Source organism: Falco biarmicus, chromosome 8 (assembly GCF_023638135.1).
Source record: "Falco biarmicus isolate bFalBia1 chromosome 8, bFalBia1.pri, whole genome shotgun sequence".
NCBI classification, from domain to species: Eukaryota; Metazoa; Chordata; class Aves; order Falconiformes; family Falconidae; genus Falco; species Falco biarmicus.
Genome location: NC_079295.1, coordinates 23,473,800 through 23,491,559, shown reverse-complemented (window position 1 = coordinate 23,491,559; position 17,760 = coordinate 23,473,800). Strand labels below are relative to the sequence as shown.

Sequence of the window (17,760 nt, the reverse complement as noted above, 5' to 3'; positions counted from 1 at the left end):
TCTATGTTTTTAAATTCTAATGCATATTTTTATGTATGTGCATGTCCCTCTGTAAAGAAAATATTTCAAATCCATTAAATAGCTGTTTGAAAACAAACTCCAACTCCTACAGTTTCAATATGCGAAGTTACAAATACTGCTATTTTACCAAAATGGCATATCCTTAGTCTTTTTAGAAACTAACGTGTTAATGCTTTGTGATGTCCTTAACTATTTCTTCATCAGTAAAAATTAGGTAGTACTTAAAAATAGCTACCAATTTTAATTAATAATCGGTGATAGTTCAAAAGCTAAGCTTTTACTTAAATTCCTAACAATTTCAGAAATTAACGTTTAGAATAGTTGCAGATTTCTAACACACGTACTATCCCATAAACAATGAAACTGTATATTACAAATTAAGCAATGTACTGAACCACACAGAGGAACAATGCAGAAACAACACTTGTGTTTAATAGTAGTGTCATAAGAGAACAATTACTCATTCAGTTTTAAGAGCTCTGCCTCGAAGATGTCCAACTACAAAAAAAAAAACCATTTTTTTTCTCTCCTTGAATTGAAGCTGACATCTCATCTAAAAAAAATAACACAGTAACATCTGTATATAAATGCAGAAGACACCGCTACATACAACAGTTACAGAGATTCAAAAATAAGTTATATTTTGTAAAACCCTAGGCAAATTTTGCCTTTAACAACTGGCAAAAATTTAAATCCCTGATCCTCTGGGTGTTTTTTAGTCTTCAGATTCAAAACAGATGTCTCCCTCTAGTGAGACTATGACACTTAGTTTTTGGCTGGGAATTATGATGCTCAGTATCAAGTAGCAAAACTGGCGGAACTACGTATTACTTCCATTGGTCAGTGCAGACCTCTCATTCGTTAAGTGAAAATGAATACTTAGTAGACACACACACACACAAATCATTACGGGAATTCTATTCTGCCCTGTCAAATGAATTTGTGACATTAAGAAAGTATTAGAACACAAAACAGTTAAAGGAAACCTCCAAACAGTATCAGTGCAATAATCCTAGTTTCACAGTATATGTGGTCCTATTACTATTTTACATAGGAAAAATAGTTACCTCTTTACCACCACCAGAAACTTTGATCATTCTATCAACATATTCACGGGCTCTGTCCTCACGACCAAGATGCCACAAAAACAAGCCAGCAAAGTACAGAGCCTGCTGTCCTGCTGTTCTACGTTGCTCCTTCATTTTTGCATCCAATTCTAGAATAGCATCTCGATCTGAAAAGGTTTTGTTCAGAGCTTTTTTTGATAGCATCTCAAAATATTACAAAAGAGCAGCACATAAGCCAAGGGCATCCAAAACAAACATTGTTTTCTGTATTATATACTGGTAAACACCCAGACAATCCCTTCTAATTAAAAATATTAATCAGGTACAAACGTGAAAGACAGAAGAGGGTCCCCATCAACATGGTCATTTCTGCAAGAATCTTGCTGTTTGTTAAACATTAGATTTGTAGCCGAGACTTCTGCCAGATAAATGGAAACTTTACTATAAAGTTCAAATTTATACCAGTGTCTGCTAAACAAGTAAACAGTCAATTGTAGAGCAGCCCTAAAATGCTGAACAGAAGACAATTTAGCTCCAGAATCTCTAGAAAATATGTGACGTCTTTCTTAACGCTAAAGTTCATTTTCTTACACCCTCATCATTATTGTCAGTTGCTCTCATCAGGTCAATCCCACAGAAAAATTTCATTTGATGTGTGGGACTTACCGCCAAATATTTTCTTTTGCCCACATTCATTCCTGGTAGTTTTTGAGGAGCCATTAAAACCAAATGTCTGACTTACTGCCATGACTTTCTCAGAGTCTTGAATCAGTCTTGAAATGCATGATAATTTTGCTGCTCTACAGTATCAATCCTCGAGGACTCAATTAAGAACGATGTCATTAGTCAGAACTGTTTCACATCATACTGGTTAACAAAATTGTCAGTAACAGTTATAGATCTACAGTCAGGAAAATACCAGGGCAATAGTTGCATGACAACTCAGTTTACCTGATAAACCAACTGTGGTTTTGAGAATATAATCCTTACCAAAATAACCACAGTTTTTAGATTGGAGAAAGGAATACTGATGTTCATAAAATTCTTGTCTCCATTTCTAAGATCAGGATAACTTGCAAGATAAAAAGGTACAGCTTTAATGACTTCTTATATTGCAGTTCTGCTCAGAATTACTGATATCAGACAAGAGAGAACAACCACCACAGGAAGTTGAATGCAGGGGTTTTTTCATCATGGTAGACAAGTCAGATATCTTTTTTCAAGTGTTTTATTATAACATTGAGTCTTACTCTTAACAGTTCTGTGTTTTGGTATTTCTCTTTACAATCTTGATAAGCATCACTCAGTTCAGTGCTAGATACTGTATCAAATGCGAAGTTAAGAGTATACCTTTTTAAATTAGGCAGAATTAGTCTACAGCTCTCAGATTTCTCACACACAGCTGTATAAACATGAAGCAGTATTGTCTTAATGAGCATACCTGGATTAGGGCTCTTTTTATGGGCATAAATCAGAGCCATCATTGTACAAAGTGACACCTCCTGTTTGTTTTTAATAGCCTCCAACTGTCGAATACCCTCTTGGATGTCACCTAGTGGAAACAAGTGCAGAGTAGGCTATAATATTTTTCAAGAGAGACTGTCAACATCAAATGTCAATCTGACAGTTTTTTTTCCTCTGTCTTTTCTTCTGTGTTTTTGATAACTTTCTTCATAACTTCCTTCATTATTCACACATTCATTTTCACTTGTTTGTGCAAGTCTTTCAGACACAAGAAAGAAAAAAGCATCTCAATGCAGAGAACTTGAAAGGAGTTGTGTGCTAGTTCTGCCAACTGCCATAAAGATGAAAATCATCTTTATTATTTGTTTTACACAGGGCACAGAGCAGCTCTTTTCTTTATATAGCCAGGATTTGTGCCTTGTTTGTGCAAATCTTTTGAACATCAACAGAAGAGACAATATCTCAAAAAATAGGAACATGTGACTGTAAAACAAACAAAAAAAGGCAGTGCATTTGGGAACAGATACACCACCTCAAACATCTCTTGAATCCTTCCTAGCCTACTGCCACAGCTCTCCCCCACTTTGGGTTACTTGTTCGTATTCTGTGACATCCCTGAAATCCAGATTTAGTGAAATAAACTTTTCAAAACAATTTAATGTACACAAAGATCCTCCCAATAGGTATGAGCTGTCAAGGTCCTCTGAGGCAGATGGATAAAAAAAATTGGATACAGCTGCATCGAAGGGACAAGATATAAACTGGAACAAGTAAATTTATCTCTACACTGCAATGCAATAGGCATTTGGGCAGAGCTTAAATTCCCGCCAGGGAACCCGTTTACCTGTCCCACACTCATGCAACCATTAAAAAAAAAAAAACAAACTTATTATTTCTGACTTCAGCACTATGTGGTCTAGATCAGATTCAAACTGCGGGGGGCAGGTGGGGCCGTGGAAAGCCGTGGTGGACCACATTCAGACTCCATAACATTACATTCTTTCTGTGTAGGAGACTAAAGACCGACTTTTGTGACGCAGGGATCCCCTGCGCTCGCGTGGCGGCGGAGGGCCGGGGCACACCGAGCAGCCCCCCAGCCCCGCCTTACCTGCCCTCAGCGCGCCGTAGGCTCGGAAGAAAAGGAACACCGGGTCGCTGCCCAGCCGCCCCAGCGCCTCGTCCGCCGCAGCCCGGACATGGTGGAAGTAGCCCTCTTGGCAGTAATAATTGAGCAGCGCCTGCGGGAGAGGCGGCCTCGGTTCACCCCTGCAAACGCTTCAGCCCGGGACGGCAGGAGCCGGAGCCCGCGCCCACCGTCCCAGACCGTCCCCGCCCGGCCGCTCGCCCTCCCGCCCCAGGCTCCACCACCCCCTCCGGCGGCCGCCCCCCGCCGGCCCCAGGCCCTGTCCCAGCCCCTCCCCACGCCCGCGGAGAGGCCCGGGACGGGACGGCGCCCGGCGGCAGCGCACACCTGCTGCACCTCAACATCCATCGTTGCTACCCAGCGCCGATGGCGGGGGCTCCGGAAGGGCGAAGTGGAGCCCGGCAGCACGCCGCCATTGGCTGCCTGGCAGGAGCGCCCACTGCCATTGGCTTGGCGGGGAAGGAGGCGGGAGAGATACGGGAACTAAAACTTGTGGGAAATGCCGGGACGCGCGCGTCTGTCGGGAGAGGGGGGCGGGACCAGCCGCAAGGTGGTCTCGTACCATTGGGTGCGAGGCGGAGGGGGAGGGCTTGAGCGCACATTGGCGGGCGGTGCTGGCTGGGGGCATGCGCGCCCTCTGTCGGCGGAAACGGGCTGGCTCGGCGGCTCTCCCACAGGGGTGCTCACACCAGCGGGCCTGTCCCGGCCTGAAGGCCGAATGGAAACCCTCAGGAATTTGTTTCTTTTCTTTAGGGTTTTGGCTGGAAATAGGACGAAGTGCCACACTTCATATGATACAATGTATCTTAATACCGAGCACTTCAAGTTATGTGAAGCTTCTTTGTAGAAATGAAATAACAGTGGGGTAAAATCAAGTAGGGAAAGCTCCCCCCCCGTTCTTTCCTCATAGGGAATTACAGAGTCACAAAGACTACTGAAATTCAGGTTTCCCCCTGGAGACGAAAGCGTTCTGAGCCATTGTCTCTAGACACCAGAAACAAACAACCTTTGCTAAATAACATTCCTTTAGAGTGGCTGTGTTGTCCATCCAACATGAGAGCTGTCGATAATGCCATTTAGTGCAAGGAGGTGAACCCATCTTGCTCTGAATTGGTGGGTGAAGCCAGTTCTTTAGCAGAGGGTGCTCAGAGTAAGCTTCCCTGAGGAATTTGTGGCATGTGGCACTACTCCGTTACACGCTCCTTGTCCCCAGTGTTGGGACGGTGCCAAAGAAGCCATATGTAAGCGTGTTTGGTTTTCCTTGTTGGCCAAGGTGATCCTCAAAAAGTCCCATTATATTTAAGTGACGTGTTACTTATTCTGAAGTAACATTTTGGCTCCTGTAACACTGAAAACCTAAAGCAGGTGTGAGAAATGGGCGTTGTGTGTGGCCATGGCCTGTGAGCTGCAGTGACGCCGCCATACTTCTCATTTATCTTCAAACTGTTTCCTTGAGGAAAGCAAAGTTTGAAAAGCTGTGTATAGAACACGAAAAAATATTATTCCATTTACTACCTTATTTTTGAAGCAGACTATTATTCTTGTTAGCTTGTGAATAATTTATTTACTTCTGAAGGTAGTCTTTTGAGGCATATTTTGTCTACATATTAATCTGAAAATACTGATCTTTTCATTTTGATACAGCTTTCTAGAAAAATTTTAGACTTTTTTGTCATAATGCCTTTCAGAACAATTTGAAGGAGAAACATTTTCCTCCCTCAGAACGTTTGTGACGCATTTCAGGGACGATGCTATGAAATTTTGTTTCTGCATTGGCAAGAACGTAATGATACGTTTGTAAACTCATGAATGCTCCTGCTCATTCCTGTAAATACTCTGAGCCTCCCGGGGCACACTCAGGGCAGCTCTGGTATTTGACGGTTGAGTACCCCACTGCAAGGCGCTGCTGCAGGAACTTACCAAGTTGCTCAGAACAAGACTAGAATCATCATGCTCAGTGTCTAACACGCATTGAATTAGAAATTCCTAGTTGGCCACTAAGAAGCAAGTCCCAAGGATTTGCTTATGTGGAAGAACAGTGTAGCTGGCTGTGAAGGTTTTCAGTATCCTCTCATTCTGTGGTTTTAGAAGCGTACCTTTTTTATATTAATGTCAGGTAATAAAGACAAAAAGAACATACAATAAAAAATGTAATCTTTATTATTTTGGCGCATTAATAATGTTCTTTAGCATCAGTTAGGGTAATAGTAGCATTTTCCTGCATGCAGTTCACTAATACAGTATTAGTCAATAATTTTAATAAAAGTAATCTATACTTAATTTTCCTGCGTAAGAAACAAAATGTCTTGATGTGTTGGATTATACAATTTTGCTACTTTCTCTTTGTGAAAAAATATTGTGGACCCAAGACAACGTTTAGAACTGTTCTAGTGCAGCATGAATAAAAAAAAAAAATAATCTGTGATTAAATATGAGAAAAGATTAATGACTCTGTGCAAGAAAGTTTGTATATGAAAACTTATGATGCAGGCACTGCTTAGACATTCAATTTGAACATTACACCATTTCCCAACTACAAAAAGCTGTAGATTTTTAGAAGCAAATTATGAACTTACTTCACATAAAGTATTGACATGTTTGCAAATATTGTAAAAAATAAGAACCTACAGCTATCCATTCTCTTAATTATATCTTGTTCTCTGAAGTTCTTCTGTGAAAAAGTGCTATGGACAGAAAGTAACAAAAATGGTGTGACATCAACCCGAAGATAAAATTCACTTCTTGTTTTATGTACATAATGCTGAAAAATAAAATAAAATGATTTTTACAATATTTATATTTGCTTATAAAATCCTAATATTATTTTCAACAGGTTTAGTAGTTTTCAACATGTCTGTACAGTTTGGATATACCCTATATGCTTTTCACTGAAAATTCAAAAATTTAAAACAAATAAGCTCCTAAGTAGCTGCAAAATATTGCTTAATGGTATGGAGGAATGAGGTCTTGTTGAGTAGTTTATTCACTTAGCTCTGACGTATGGCTTCCCATATTTAAGAATCCTGGACAGTCAAAGGAACAGCAGCATAGGCAATATAAACATGCACTGATAGCATCCAAACTATCTATAATGGTAGATAATACATAATTTTACCTGTTGAATGCTTGCACACTACACTTATTGTGGTACATATTTGATGCAATAAATGTGCTAAGGTCATTATCTGTTTGCTCAAACATGCACCACAGGTTAAAAATTACTATGTACATAGCAGAGGGCTCTTCATTGACATGTACAACAACATCAGCCTTACTGAGAGTTGAAGATGGCTAAACAATACTGCAGGATAAAGCAGAACAACTTTATAAAGGGCTCTTTTTGATCAATTTGGAGGGCTGAGGCAGATTCATTTAGTATTTGTATGCAGAAAGACATTTGACAAAGACAAAATCTGTGACTCCAGACCTACAAAGAAATTTGCACTTTCTGAAACTTAATGGTCTGTGCAAAAAATAATCCATGTCTACTGTTCTTGTGAGTTACAGGGGACTTTACAGGCATACCAAGACTTGTTTGGACATGATACAACATGAATACATTAATTAAGCACCTCAAAATTTATTTTTCCTTTCCAGAAACACTGTGCTAAAAAAAAAAATCTGTTGTTCTTTGTGACAATGTTATTTTCATGCGTGATCTATAAGTGCAGCATGCCTTCATGCAGATCTTTTCTGTGTGTGTATTAGTCGCATAATAGAACACCTGGCCCTTGTACCTCTAAAGGTGTACTTACCCCCTTCCCCAGCAGAAGCCCCCTTTTACAAAAATAGTCACATATAATAAACAACATATGAATAAAAATAAGATGAATCCACCAACACAGATTTTTTAAAAATATGGCGTATGTGGCAGTTGAAATGCAAACAGTGGATACAGTTACCGTATTGTTTTATGCTAAACACACAAATTTAAAGGTTTGCACCCCTTTAACTGGTCCCTACAGTCTGAGTAGCCATTTTTTCTCTCCTCTTCAGCAGTGTCAGCTGGTAGTGAGAACAGTAACCTCCTGTCAAGGTTGTTTCCCCGTATCACAGTCACAGTCACTGACAAGGGGTCACTGTCTTTTGGATAGGCACTGACCTTTAATGTACAGTATATTTGTAAAAATTGTCAGTTTGGCATAGACCTCCAGCAGGAGTCCTGTTGACACAAACACATGATCTCCTACAGGCTACAAACTATTTTGCACATAGATGATTTTCTTGCTATTTGCTTTTATTTCTGAACATCTTTGTCTTCCTTTTCATGCTTTTCTTTGACTGGCCTTGTTACGCGATCATAAGAAGGTGGACAAACTGCTGTTGATGCGGTTATATCAGTTTTCTCTGTAAATGAGTTTTCATGTAACTTGTCAATAAGGATTTCACCTTTCACACCCTGACCAGCACCTCCTTCAGCTTTGTTTTTGTTATAGATAAAGGAAGCTTGTTTTACTGTTCGTTTTAAAAGGTGACGTCTATAAGCCCGTTGAATAATGACAGCAGATACCTCCTCCTGTTTTCGTTTTAATGTAGTTGTAATTGGTTCATAGGAAGCTTTTGAAGGATTGGATGCCATAAACCGATCTTCCATCTGTATTCTGAGGGCATCCATCTCCCCACTTTCCCCCAAAACACGCTTTGTGAAAGCAAACAAGATGTCAAGGCAGTGAATTCTGTCACCGCTTACCATGGGCAGATCCATTGCAATAAGCTGGACTTTGTTTGGTTTGGGTAGATGAAGAGGAGGCTCAAGTGCTGCTGCAAAGTCAGACAATTTCTCAAATTCCATAAACTGTGTTGCATCAGGATCAAACTTCTCCCAGACTTCATAGAACATCTCAAAGTCATCCTCACTCAAGGGTTCAGCACTTTCTTCAGTAGCAACACCAAAGTTCTCCAAAATCACAGCAATGTACATGTTCACCACTACCAGGAACGATATGATAATGTAGCTGACGAAGAAGAAAATCCCAACGGAAGGGTTGCCGCAGTCGCCTTTAACGGAGCTCCCTGGGTGAGCTTTGTTAGGGTCACAGTCTGGCTCCCCACTGTTAAGAATTGGGGCTAGCAAACCATCCCAGCCAGCAGACGTGGTAATTTGAAAGAGGCAGATCATGCTGTTGCCAAACGTTTCAAAGTTGAACATGTCATCTATACCAGCTTCCCTCTTGACATAGGCAAAGTTGGACATGCCAAATATCGCATAGATAAACATGACCAGGAAGAGCAGCAGGCCAATGTTGAACAAAGCAGGAAGCGACATCATCAAAGCAAAAAGCAGAGTGCGGATTCCCTTAGCGCCTTTAATGAGGCGCAGGATTCGACCGATTCTGGCAAGTCGGATGACTCTGAATAGTGTGGGGGACACAAAATACTTCTCAATCATCTCAGCTAAAAACATACCTAAGACAGAAAAAAATAAAACCAAGACTCAGTACCACTTAATCTCCATATCATGGTAGCAATTTAGAAAAATAGCTTTAAAATTTGTGGCTCTATGTAGCAATTAAAAATATTATGTAGATTCCACATGCATGATTTCTGTTGTAACAGTTATATGTGAACATGCAACATATGTTGAATGACGGTAACAGTTTTCATGGCTGGATTAGGTAAAGTATTAGTTAAAATGAAAAGTTGCATGATTTATTTGTAAACTTTGCCATATAGCTGTATACAAGTAAAAGTTCACCCTATATTTGTTTTACCAACTTTTTAGTTTAATAAACAAGACATACCTACTATTGAAAGGATGACAACTACAAAATCGAAAATGTTCCAGCCTATAGTGAAATAGTAATGGCGAAGTGAAATTAATTTCAGGACACATTCTCCAGTGAAAAGAACTATAAACACCAGGTTTATCCAGTACAAAATATTTTCCATTTCTTCACTCTGGTCATCAGTTTCTACCATCATGGTAACCATGTTAAGACAAATAAGAATCATGATGCTGATGTCAAATACTTGCTGTGTCACAAAATCAAAGACCATGCCTTGGAATTTGTTCTGAGGAGAAAAGAAAAAAAGAAACATCCAGTACAAACTGCAGTTGTTTTTCTTTTCCTGTTAGAACAAAGCAGAAAGACACATGTGGTAAGGCCTATGAGACTTCAATAAAAATGTGACTAGTGATTTAAGTAGAGTGGTCAAAGTGAATACAACAGCTTACTTCAGCCTCCTTTGTTTGTATATTCATACATGCAATGGTTGCAAAGGAGAATTTATTTTTTTTTTTACTCTTTTCATTTTCCATGTTTCCTGACTGATACACTAGTTAATGATAATTTTCACATAGGCATATTTCTGCTCTCTCTATATCAATAAAAAGATTGTTTGTAAATAGCTATTGGTCCGATGTGTACAAATAATTTTACCCCTGGTCTTGGTATAGGTTTTTGTGGTTTTTTGGATCCCAGCTTTTTCATTGCATTGTAGTATTTCTTCTGCTCTTCTGTCATAAATATGTCTTGACCTCCAAAGTAAACACATGAAATCAAAACTGGTTATAATCACATTTATATGCAGTGTCGAAGAAACTCTCAAAGAGAAATCTGATTTATTTATTTAGTTAGTTCATGAAAATGCAGAAGCCTGAACTGGCAAAAATCTCTTAGCTATCAAATGCAGCTGTCTGCAGTCTAAGCATTTAGTTGTCTGGACATCCATCTCACAGAAACCAGTAATGCAACATTTTTCTACAGGTATTTCCCTTGAACTCTAAAAAATCCTTTTCAGTACATCTTTTCATTTATAGGTAGAGATACAGAAAAAAGCATCTGAGATAAACTCAGATGGCCTGAGCTGCTCACTACTGTCACTCTTGAACTGTGATTTTAGTGAAACAAAGGAAGTAGACAAAGTCAGGTTTTCAGTACACGAATGTGTTGGTGCTTTAGGTATCTCTAGTTTAGCAATCACAAGATTAGCATTGGGTCTTAAAGTCTTCAAGTTTTTTGAGATGTATTATCAGACTTTGGAGAAACTGAGCTCTTGACACTGTTAACAGAAAAATGTTCTCTTTTAAGTCTTTTATCTTTATTAGCTTCCATGTTCAATGATGTTCCCATTTGCAAAAGCCAAAACTGGCCTTTGGAGTCTGACAGTAAAGCTAAAGAGAGAATTATGGGTCTTTCATGGCAACCCAACCAAAATCCATTGCCTCTAGTAACTTTCTCTGTAAGAAAAGTTTCTTACAGAGACAGCTTGAACGAAAACCCATCAGACTCCACGTGTTTCTTGAAGTACATTTTTTCCTGGAGAAAATATATGTAACTCCAGGAATGTCTATGAACACATAGGATTGGATGCAGGTCTTGTAGGTGAGTGTTTGGGAATCTTGAAGACATAAGAATGCATGCACTGTGCACTGGACAGGCTCCCTAACCATATACCTCTATGCCTCTAGCATGTGCAGCTTCCAAAAATCTTACCTAGCATCTCTCATTAGTAACAAAACCAAAAAAAGTGATGAAGTCCAGTAAGGTAAAAATAAACTAGCAATTAATAGCTGCTTTCAGCTATAGCGTAGTTCTTCAGGTTTCAATACCTAATCTATTTACAGAAAACAATTTAAAAATGAGCATCTGATACTCAGACCAGCTGTACCAGTGAAATTATCTACATCTGTACTATGACACAATAAAAAAAGGCCCCAAGACAGTTACAAACCACTCCTGTTCTGAATAGTTTCAGATCATTCAGTTCCATAAAATAGAACTTGAAGACTTGGGATCACTAAAACAGCATATGTATTAGTATGATGAAATAATGCTTTATTTTTCATAACCATGTAGCTATTTTTTTTCACGCTGATAGAATCACTACAAATCAAGAAGAAAAATGTCAAGAGATTATGAGAGGTTTAATGTAGAGGCCTAAATCAGGGGTCTAATCATAAAAGGAGATTCCGTGAAGTTTAGGCATGGAAAAGCAGATTATTTGAGGAAGATTAAACTGGACATTGAAAACAGAAGGGTTTGTCCCATTCATTACAATGTAAATTCTTATGACATTAATGTATATTACATCTTAGTAAGATTTTATATGCTAATATACTTCAGCTTTCTCAGTTCAGTTTCGAACAAACCTTGGGTGTATATCATGCACCTGCAAAAATGCAGTATTTTAGAATATCTTTAGAAGAGAAATGAAACAATACTTATCTTCTTTTTTTGCTGATTGAAGTTATCAATAATTACACCAATGAAAAGGTTTAGGGTGAAAAAAGACCCAAAAATGATAAAGATGACAAAATACAAGTACATGTACAGGTTGTCTTCATACTTGGGTTGCATTAATACCTAAGAAAAAAAAGAAGTGAAATATCATTCCTAAGATTTCATGTGAAAATTTCAACTAAACAAGTGGCAACCTTGTGCAAAATGTCCATAATATTTTGTGTCTGGACAATACTCCTGTCACTTATATCAATGTATTTTGTCCAGTCCACCTATTACTGACAGCGTCTTGCAGTTTGCATTCAGTTTTCCACAACTTGTTACAGCAGAATGTCATATTAGTTAATTCAATTTTGTTTCATTCTATTGCAAGGATATTAATTGCTTTTGGAAGATATATAAATATACACTTGTTGATAGACGGACCTCAAGAAGAAAAGACAATTTAAAATATTTCCAGTACTTACATCTCTCGAGTCAATAGCTGCGTACATAATATCCATCCAGCCTTTAAATGTAGCCTGTAAACAGTACACAACCTTTTAAGCACAGAGCTTGAAGACAATTCATATAATTATTTCCAGCAACTGAGTACAGCATCAGGAATAATTAGCATAACATGAGATTTCTAGATAATTTCATCTCGGGTTTCTTCACAGCTGCTCATAGGATACACTGCTGTGTATCCCTCTATTTTGTCTCTATATATGAATATTCTAAGCAGTAACTGTAATTAACTTATTTCTAATTAATTATCACAAATGATAGAATGCAGTATCATTTTAGTGGACTAAATGTTGATCAAGTCATGTCAGCTGCAAAACAGCCTTATGTAACTGAGTTGCCACCAATGAAGACTGATGTGTAGTCCCTCCTTCTCCAATCAGTCAGAAAAGCGGCAACGAAAGGGAACCAAAAATTTGATCAGCTCAGAAAATGTATTTTCCTATCAATCAGAATTTTGATTTTGCTCTACTTTGAAAGTCATTACCTGATTACTAATTCTATTTTCACTTTAAATATATTGGATTGTGTTTTACAAAGGCTAGATCCCTCAGATATGTTCTGGCATAAACTTGTAAGAAGAAGATCTGGTTTATGTGCATGAAAGACTTAATGTGCCTCATAGGTCGAGCATTTAGTGAACTTTTATAACAATTTCCTCTGCCCGAAATCTGTAAATTTTTTATATTTGATAGTGAGGTGTAGATTGCTTCACCTGAATGCTCAAAACCGAAAGTAATTTTCTCTGTTGTAGCAAATAGTTCTTTTTTTGACTAGGCAACACCTCCAAGTAGAAATTCCTCAGTTTTTAATCCAGTTGTGCCCAGAATAAAACAAAGAAGTGAGATAGCTCTCTGTAATTTAATCCCTATTATAATTTTGCTAAACAAGGCTGCAGATCATTGGTTGCTTCATATTCCTTGCCATAAAGACCAGTCGCAGAAACAAGTCAGGAATGGAGCTCTCTTCAACCATGGTTCGTGCTGTACCTCCATCATCCTGAGGTTTCATTTCTAGTGGTGGTTTCAAAAAGGCTTTGTTTATGCAGCATACAAAGCAGCTGACATCATCCTGAAGTGAACTTAAAATGAGAAGGAATGATTTTCTTAAAGGAAAAGAGGTCCCTTACACTTTTGAAACTGGAAAACTAAAAAGAGCATGATTATCCTGAGATACAAATCCAGGATGCAATAACTTTCACCTCCTGGGGCCAACATAGTAAGTAGGAAGTTCGGGCAATTTACAGTACAATGGTGAAATCAAGGTGTAGTATCAGAGGACCAATAAATCTGGAACAAGTAGAAGTCTCAGCTGAAGAATTTAAAGTCCTTGGGGAATATTTGGACTGCAAGGGATTAGGAGTGGTAGGATCAGCTTTTTTTTTAAATGGAATTCCTAATTTATGTTTAACCTGTTTTCAAAGACTTTTAATGACAGACACTCCGCAATCTCATAAAAAGTATTTCTTCTGGCCCTTGTCTTTATTATTTCCTAGTATCTAAATCCTTCTGTAGCATTTAAGACTGTCACTTCTCATAATCATTGCATATCTAGAAAACAGAGTACCAATCATCCTTTGTGCAGTACGCTTTACTTATTTGCAAACTGATTGTTACTGTCTTTCTTCTTTAGGCTGTGATCACTTCCTTCTGTCTTTCCACGTAGACCTTGTTTTCCAGAACTCTGATCATTCTCATTATTTTTCTCTAAGCTTTCTTCCACTAGTTCAGCTCTTGAAATCATAACCAAAACCAGACTTAGTATTTCAGCTGAGGTCTTACAAGGGCTAAATAGGGAAGGATGATTACTTCACATCCTACAGGTGCTACTTTTGTTTCTGTCTTGGTACATTACCTGGAATGTCATAACTTCAGTTGAAATCAGCTGCTCAACCTGAAACACTAAATGCAAATAATGGGCATACTTTTACATCAGAAAGATGATACAAATTAAGGAGTGGCTCTTCTGCAAAGTGTGCACCGTTGCCTCAGGTTCAGACACACGATGATCCTTGCATATCATCCTCCAGGCAAAGTGGAATTATTGTTTTCTGTAAATGGAATTATGTAGCCTAGACTAACTACAGTGAAGAGAAAAAAACACCAAGTAATTTAAAAATACTAAGCTTTGCCATCATTAGTAAAGTACTCTTTTATAAACTGACAGTACATTTCAGCTTGTACTAAGAAAAAGAGCTGAAGAACTGAGCTGTTGTGTGCTTATTATTATTACTACTATTATTATTAAAAAGGCAACTTGGAAAGAGAGGAGGTGGAAAAATATAAATGACATTACTGTCTTGCAGTTCAAAATATCTAAAGAAATTAAGAAAAGAACAATCCCCAAATTTAGGTAAAATTAAATAATTTTAATAATAAAATATTCTCCTTCATTGTATTTGTTTCGTGCTAAATCCTTCCTGAAAATCAGTAGGCATCAGTGAATATAATCATTATGCAAAACCATTTACACTAGTTGAGGGCTTAGCTGTGAGAAAATGGTTTCTTAACTCTGAAAACAGAAGCATCAGCTCAGCAGAAGAACTTGTAATTTTAAAATATGTTACCTGAACAATAGCAAAATATGCAACTGGAGGTTCAGTGTCAAGGCATCACATTTAGTGAGTATTACCTCTACTGCATTTAGTAGAAGCTTACGCCTGCTCATGTTAGGCTTAAATTTATATGGAACACATTTTCTTTAACAGAAGTAAGGTATTATTTGGGCATTTGTGCATACTGAATAGAAAATCACACAGAAATATGACTAAGAGATCAAATTCTTAGTTTCCTATTTGTATATTCAAATATAAAAATATATGGTTTCTTCTCAGTGATATGAAATCAGGATTAATTAATTGATTTCAAAGATTACAGCAGTGTAACTGAAATCAGCATCTATTCCAAATGTTTTTCCCCCCCAAGGGAATTTGAAAGACATATTCAAATGCAGATTCAAATATCATTAGAAAAAACAACATAAAACCTCCCATCTACTTTACTATTGTTAAAAGTACATAGACTTTTTTCCCCTGATTAATAATTTCTAATGAAGTTATAAGTAATGCTGGAGTTTCACCACTCAATTTCTTTACCAGAAATAACCACCAGGAAAATTCACATTCACTTTTGGAATTACAATAGCATCTGGCTTTAAAATACTAACCTGCTGGAACTTTGAAGCCATCCTAATCCTATAGCCCTAGAATTCAGCTTCTGATTCTTTTACCCTACACTTCACAAGGTACTTTTTCTTATCTTTATTAGTAACAGCAGAATAATATAATATTGTGCTTTGAGACCCACTGGTTTACCATATTTTATCCCGGTAAGCAGGATGTATGCTTACCAGCAGGATAAAAGCAGTACTCTGGCAGATTTACTTACCAAAGAATCCAAACACTAGTTTCAAGTTAAAAAGGCATAAGGCCATAAAATTATCAGGGCAGATGCCACATCTCTCTGTGTACACCAACCTCTTCCTCTTCACTCATTGATGCATGAAAACTGTGAAAGGAATTTCTCCAGCAGACCTGTCTCTGCTTAGACGCTTTTCTTTAGGAACAGAGAAATACTCAAGCAATTTTAGACCCAGAAATGAAAAAAGAAGTTTGCAGATCCACACAGACCAACAAGAGCTATGCTGCATCACAGAAGAAAAAAATTCTTATAGAGAGAATGTGTACTTATATGACTGATGCCATGAATATTTACACTCCAAATGATTTAAGGATTCTGGAAAATGGTGTCTGATCAACAGTGTCTATAAAACTTGGTTTTATCAATGGCACATATTGTTAGCTTGTATTTTTGGACAGAAAGCATTATAACATTGGTATCAATACTAAAGATTTTCCACACAGATACCTCCCCCAAAAGAAAAAAATACCATATGCAAACCAAAATTAGTTTATGTTCTTTGCTTAGGTCCCTCATTCCAGAAACTCATTGGCCATCGCCTCCAAGGAAACACATGAAAAAGCTTGTCAGAGAGTTCTTCTTGCTTAAAAAGCTGCTGCCACACATTTCTAATCTTTTTTATGAGCCTAGAATATTTCTTTCTGAAATTATCTCACTTCTCTTGAGTATTTCTGTGTGAGATATCTATGCTCCTTTTCTATATTACTCTTAAAATACAGGGTTTTTTTCTGCTATATACAGACGCATATACTACTAAAAAGACCTTATGATTCAAACCAAAAATTGTTCATGGGACTCATTTATGTCTTTCACAGAATAATAAGGTCCTCAGCACCAGGATTGGAGTTCTTTTGGCTTGTTTTCATTTGGATTTTTGTTTTGTCATTAAAATGGTACTACTTCCATTAGTATTCACACCAGGTAGAAAACTTCATTGATGCAGAAAATAAAGATTTATATTGTATTACCTATAACCCAGGAAAGCTGAAGGAATTTATAATATCCTTCTTAGATTGGCTCAAAGGGCATGAGTCAGAGGGCAGAATGGAGAATGGAAACAATACTGGATTGTAAGAGGCAGCATTCTGTAGTTACTTTCTAGCTTCCTGAAAAAGGGACCTTGTATTAGTAATTCATGCACTGATAGTTATCACTGAGATTGACATAAGAAAAATTACATTGGCCTCCATGGGTTTATTTCCTCAGGTCCATCACAACCTAAACAGAAGTCTGTGCCTGAGGTTGTTAAGGTGGATAACCACATGACTTCATTAACATGTCAAATAAAGGCCATTAATGATGGATTGGATGAACAGAAAGCATATCCACTTGCAACCGTGATTTTTAAATCAGATTTTTCAGCCTTTATACCTTATTTTGGGCCAAATACTGAAGTTTCAATAGCATTATCTTTGTTTCTGACATAGTAATGAAAACCTCTAATTGAGTAATACCTTAGTGTTTATTCATCTTTACTATTACTACAAGCTGATTAGGAAGGGTAGGGAAATCTAGGGTTATGACAGACCTGTTCACTTCTCAAGTTTCTTCTGAACATGATGGCTTTAGAATCTTGTTCTAGATTCTTGTCCAAAGTTCTTTATATAACAAATAGAAAAGCACCTTATAAATGTCTCCTTTGACTGAAAAAGTAATGTAAGAATCTAAAACATTTATTAATTGTGGCCTTCCATATGTTCTTGAAGGTGAAAAAAACCCATTGATTCTGCACATTTTAAAGCATTAACTGAAAATCAAGCTGATATTTTGCTTTCTCTGCCCTAGGGCTTTTATCATTCCATAACTGCAAAATCATTACTAGTGGCTTACTTACCCAATTGTAAAAGATGCAATGTCGGGAGTACCCCATTTTTTTCTGGAATGTCAAACAAAAAATCTCCTCATGTTTTTAAGAGCATATTAGTAACACAAAAAAAAATAAGCGGTGTTGTCACTGA

General features: G+C 37.6%; 2 protein-coding genes across 6 annotated transcripts in view; both read right to left on the bottom strand.

Annotated features, from left to right (window-relative positions):
* Positions 1–4,165, bottom strand: part of TTC21B (tetratricopeptide repeat domain 21B) — a 38,151-nt gene extending 33,986 nt beyond the window's left edge. The window contains exons 1-4 of one of the 5 annotated variants that reach the window (XM_056349834.1): positions 4,024–4,165; positions 3,661–3,790; positions 2,530–2,640; positions 1,089–1,255 (exon numbers count right to left, since the gene is read on the bottom strand). In XM_056349834.1, the coding sequence (XP_056205809.1) occupies positions 1,089–1,255; positions 2,530–2,640; positions 3,661–3,790; positions 4,024–4,044 (429 nt within the window). In that variant the 5' untranslated portion in view covers positions 4,045–4,165. Of the gene's footprint in view, positions 1–1,088; positions 1,256–2,529; positions 2,641–3,660; positions 3,791–4,023 lie in introns of those variants that run through there. The other 4 variants (XM_056349830.1, XM_056349831.1, XM_056349833.1 and 1 more) reach the window with 4 other exon arrangements.
* Positions 4,166–5,833: 1,668 nt separating this feature from the next.
* Positions 5,834–17,760, bottom strand: part of LOC130154299 (sodium channel protein type 1 subunit alpha) — a 103,326-nt gene continuing 91,399 nt past the window's right edge. The window contains exons 24-28 of the mRNA XM_056350277.1: positions 12,347–12,400; positions 11,865–12,002; positions 10,077–10,181; positions 9,438–9,708; positions 5,834–9,102 (exon numbers count right to left, since the gene is read on the bottom strand). Coding sequence (XP_056206252.1) covers positions 7,934–9,102; positions 9,438–9,708; positions 10,077–10,181; positions 11,865–12,002; positions 12,347–12,400 — 1,737 coding nt within the window. The 3' untranslated portion in view covers positions 5,834–7,933. The remainder of the gene's footprint in view (positions 9,103–9,437; positions 9,709–10,076; positions 10,182–11,864; positions 12,003–12,346; positions 12,401–17,760) is intronic.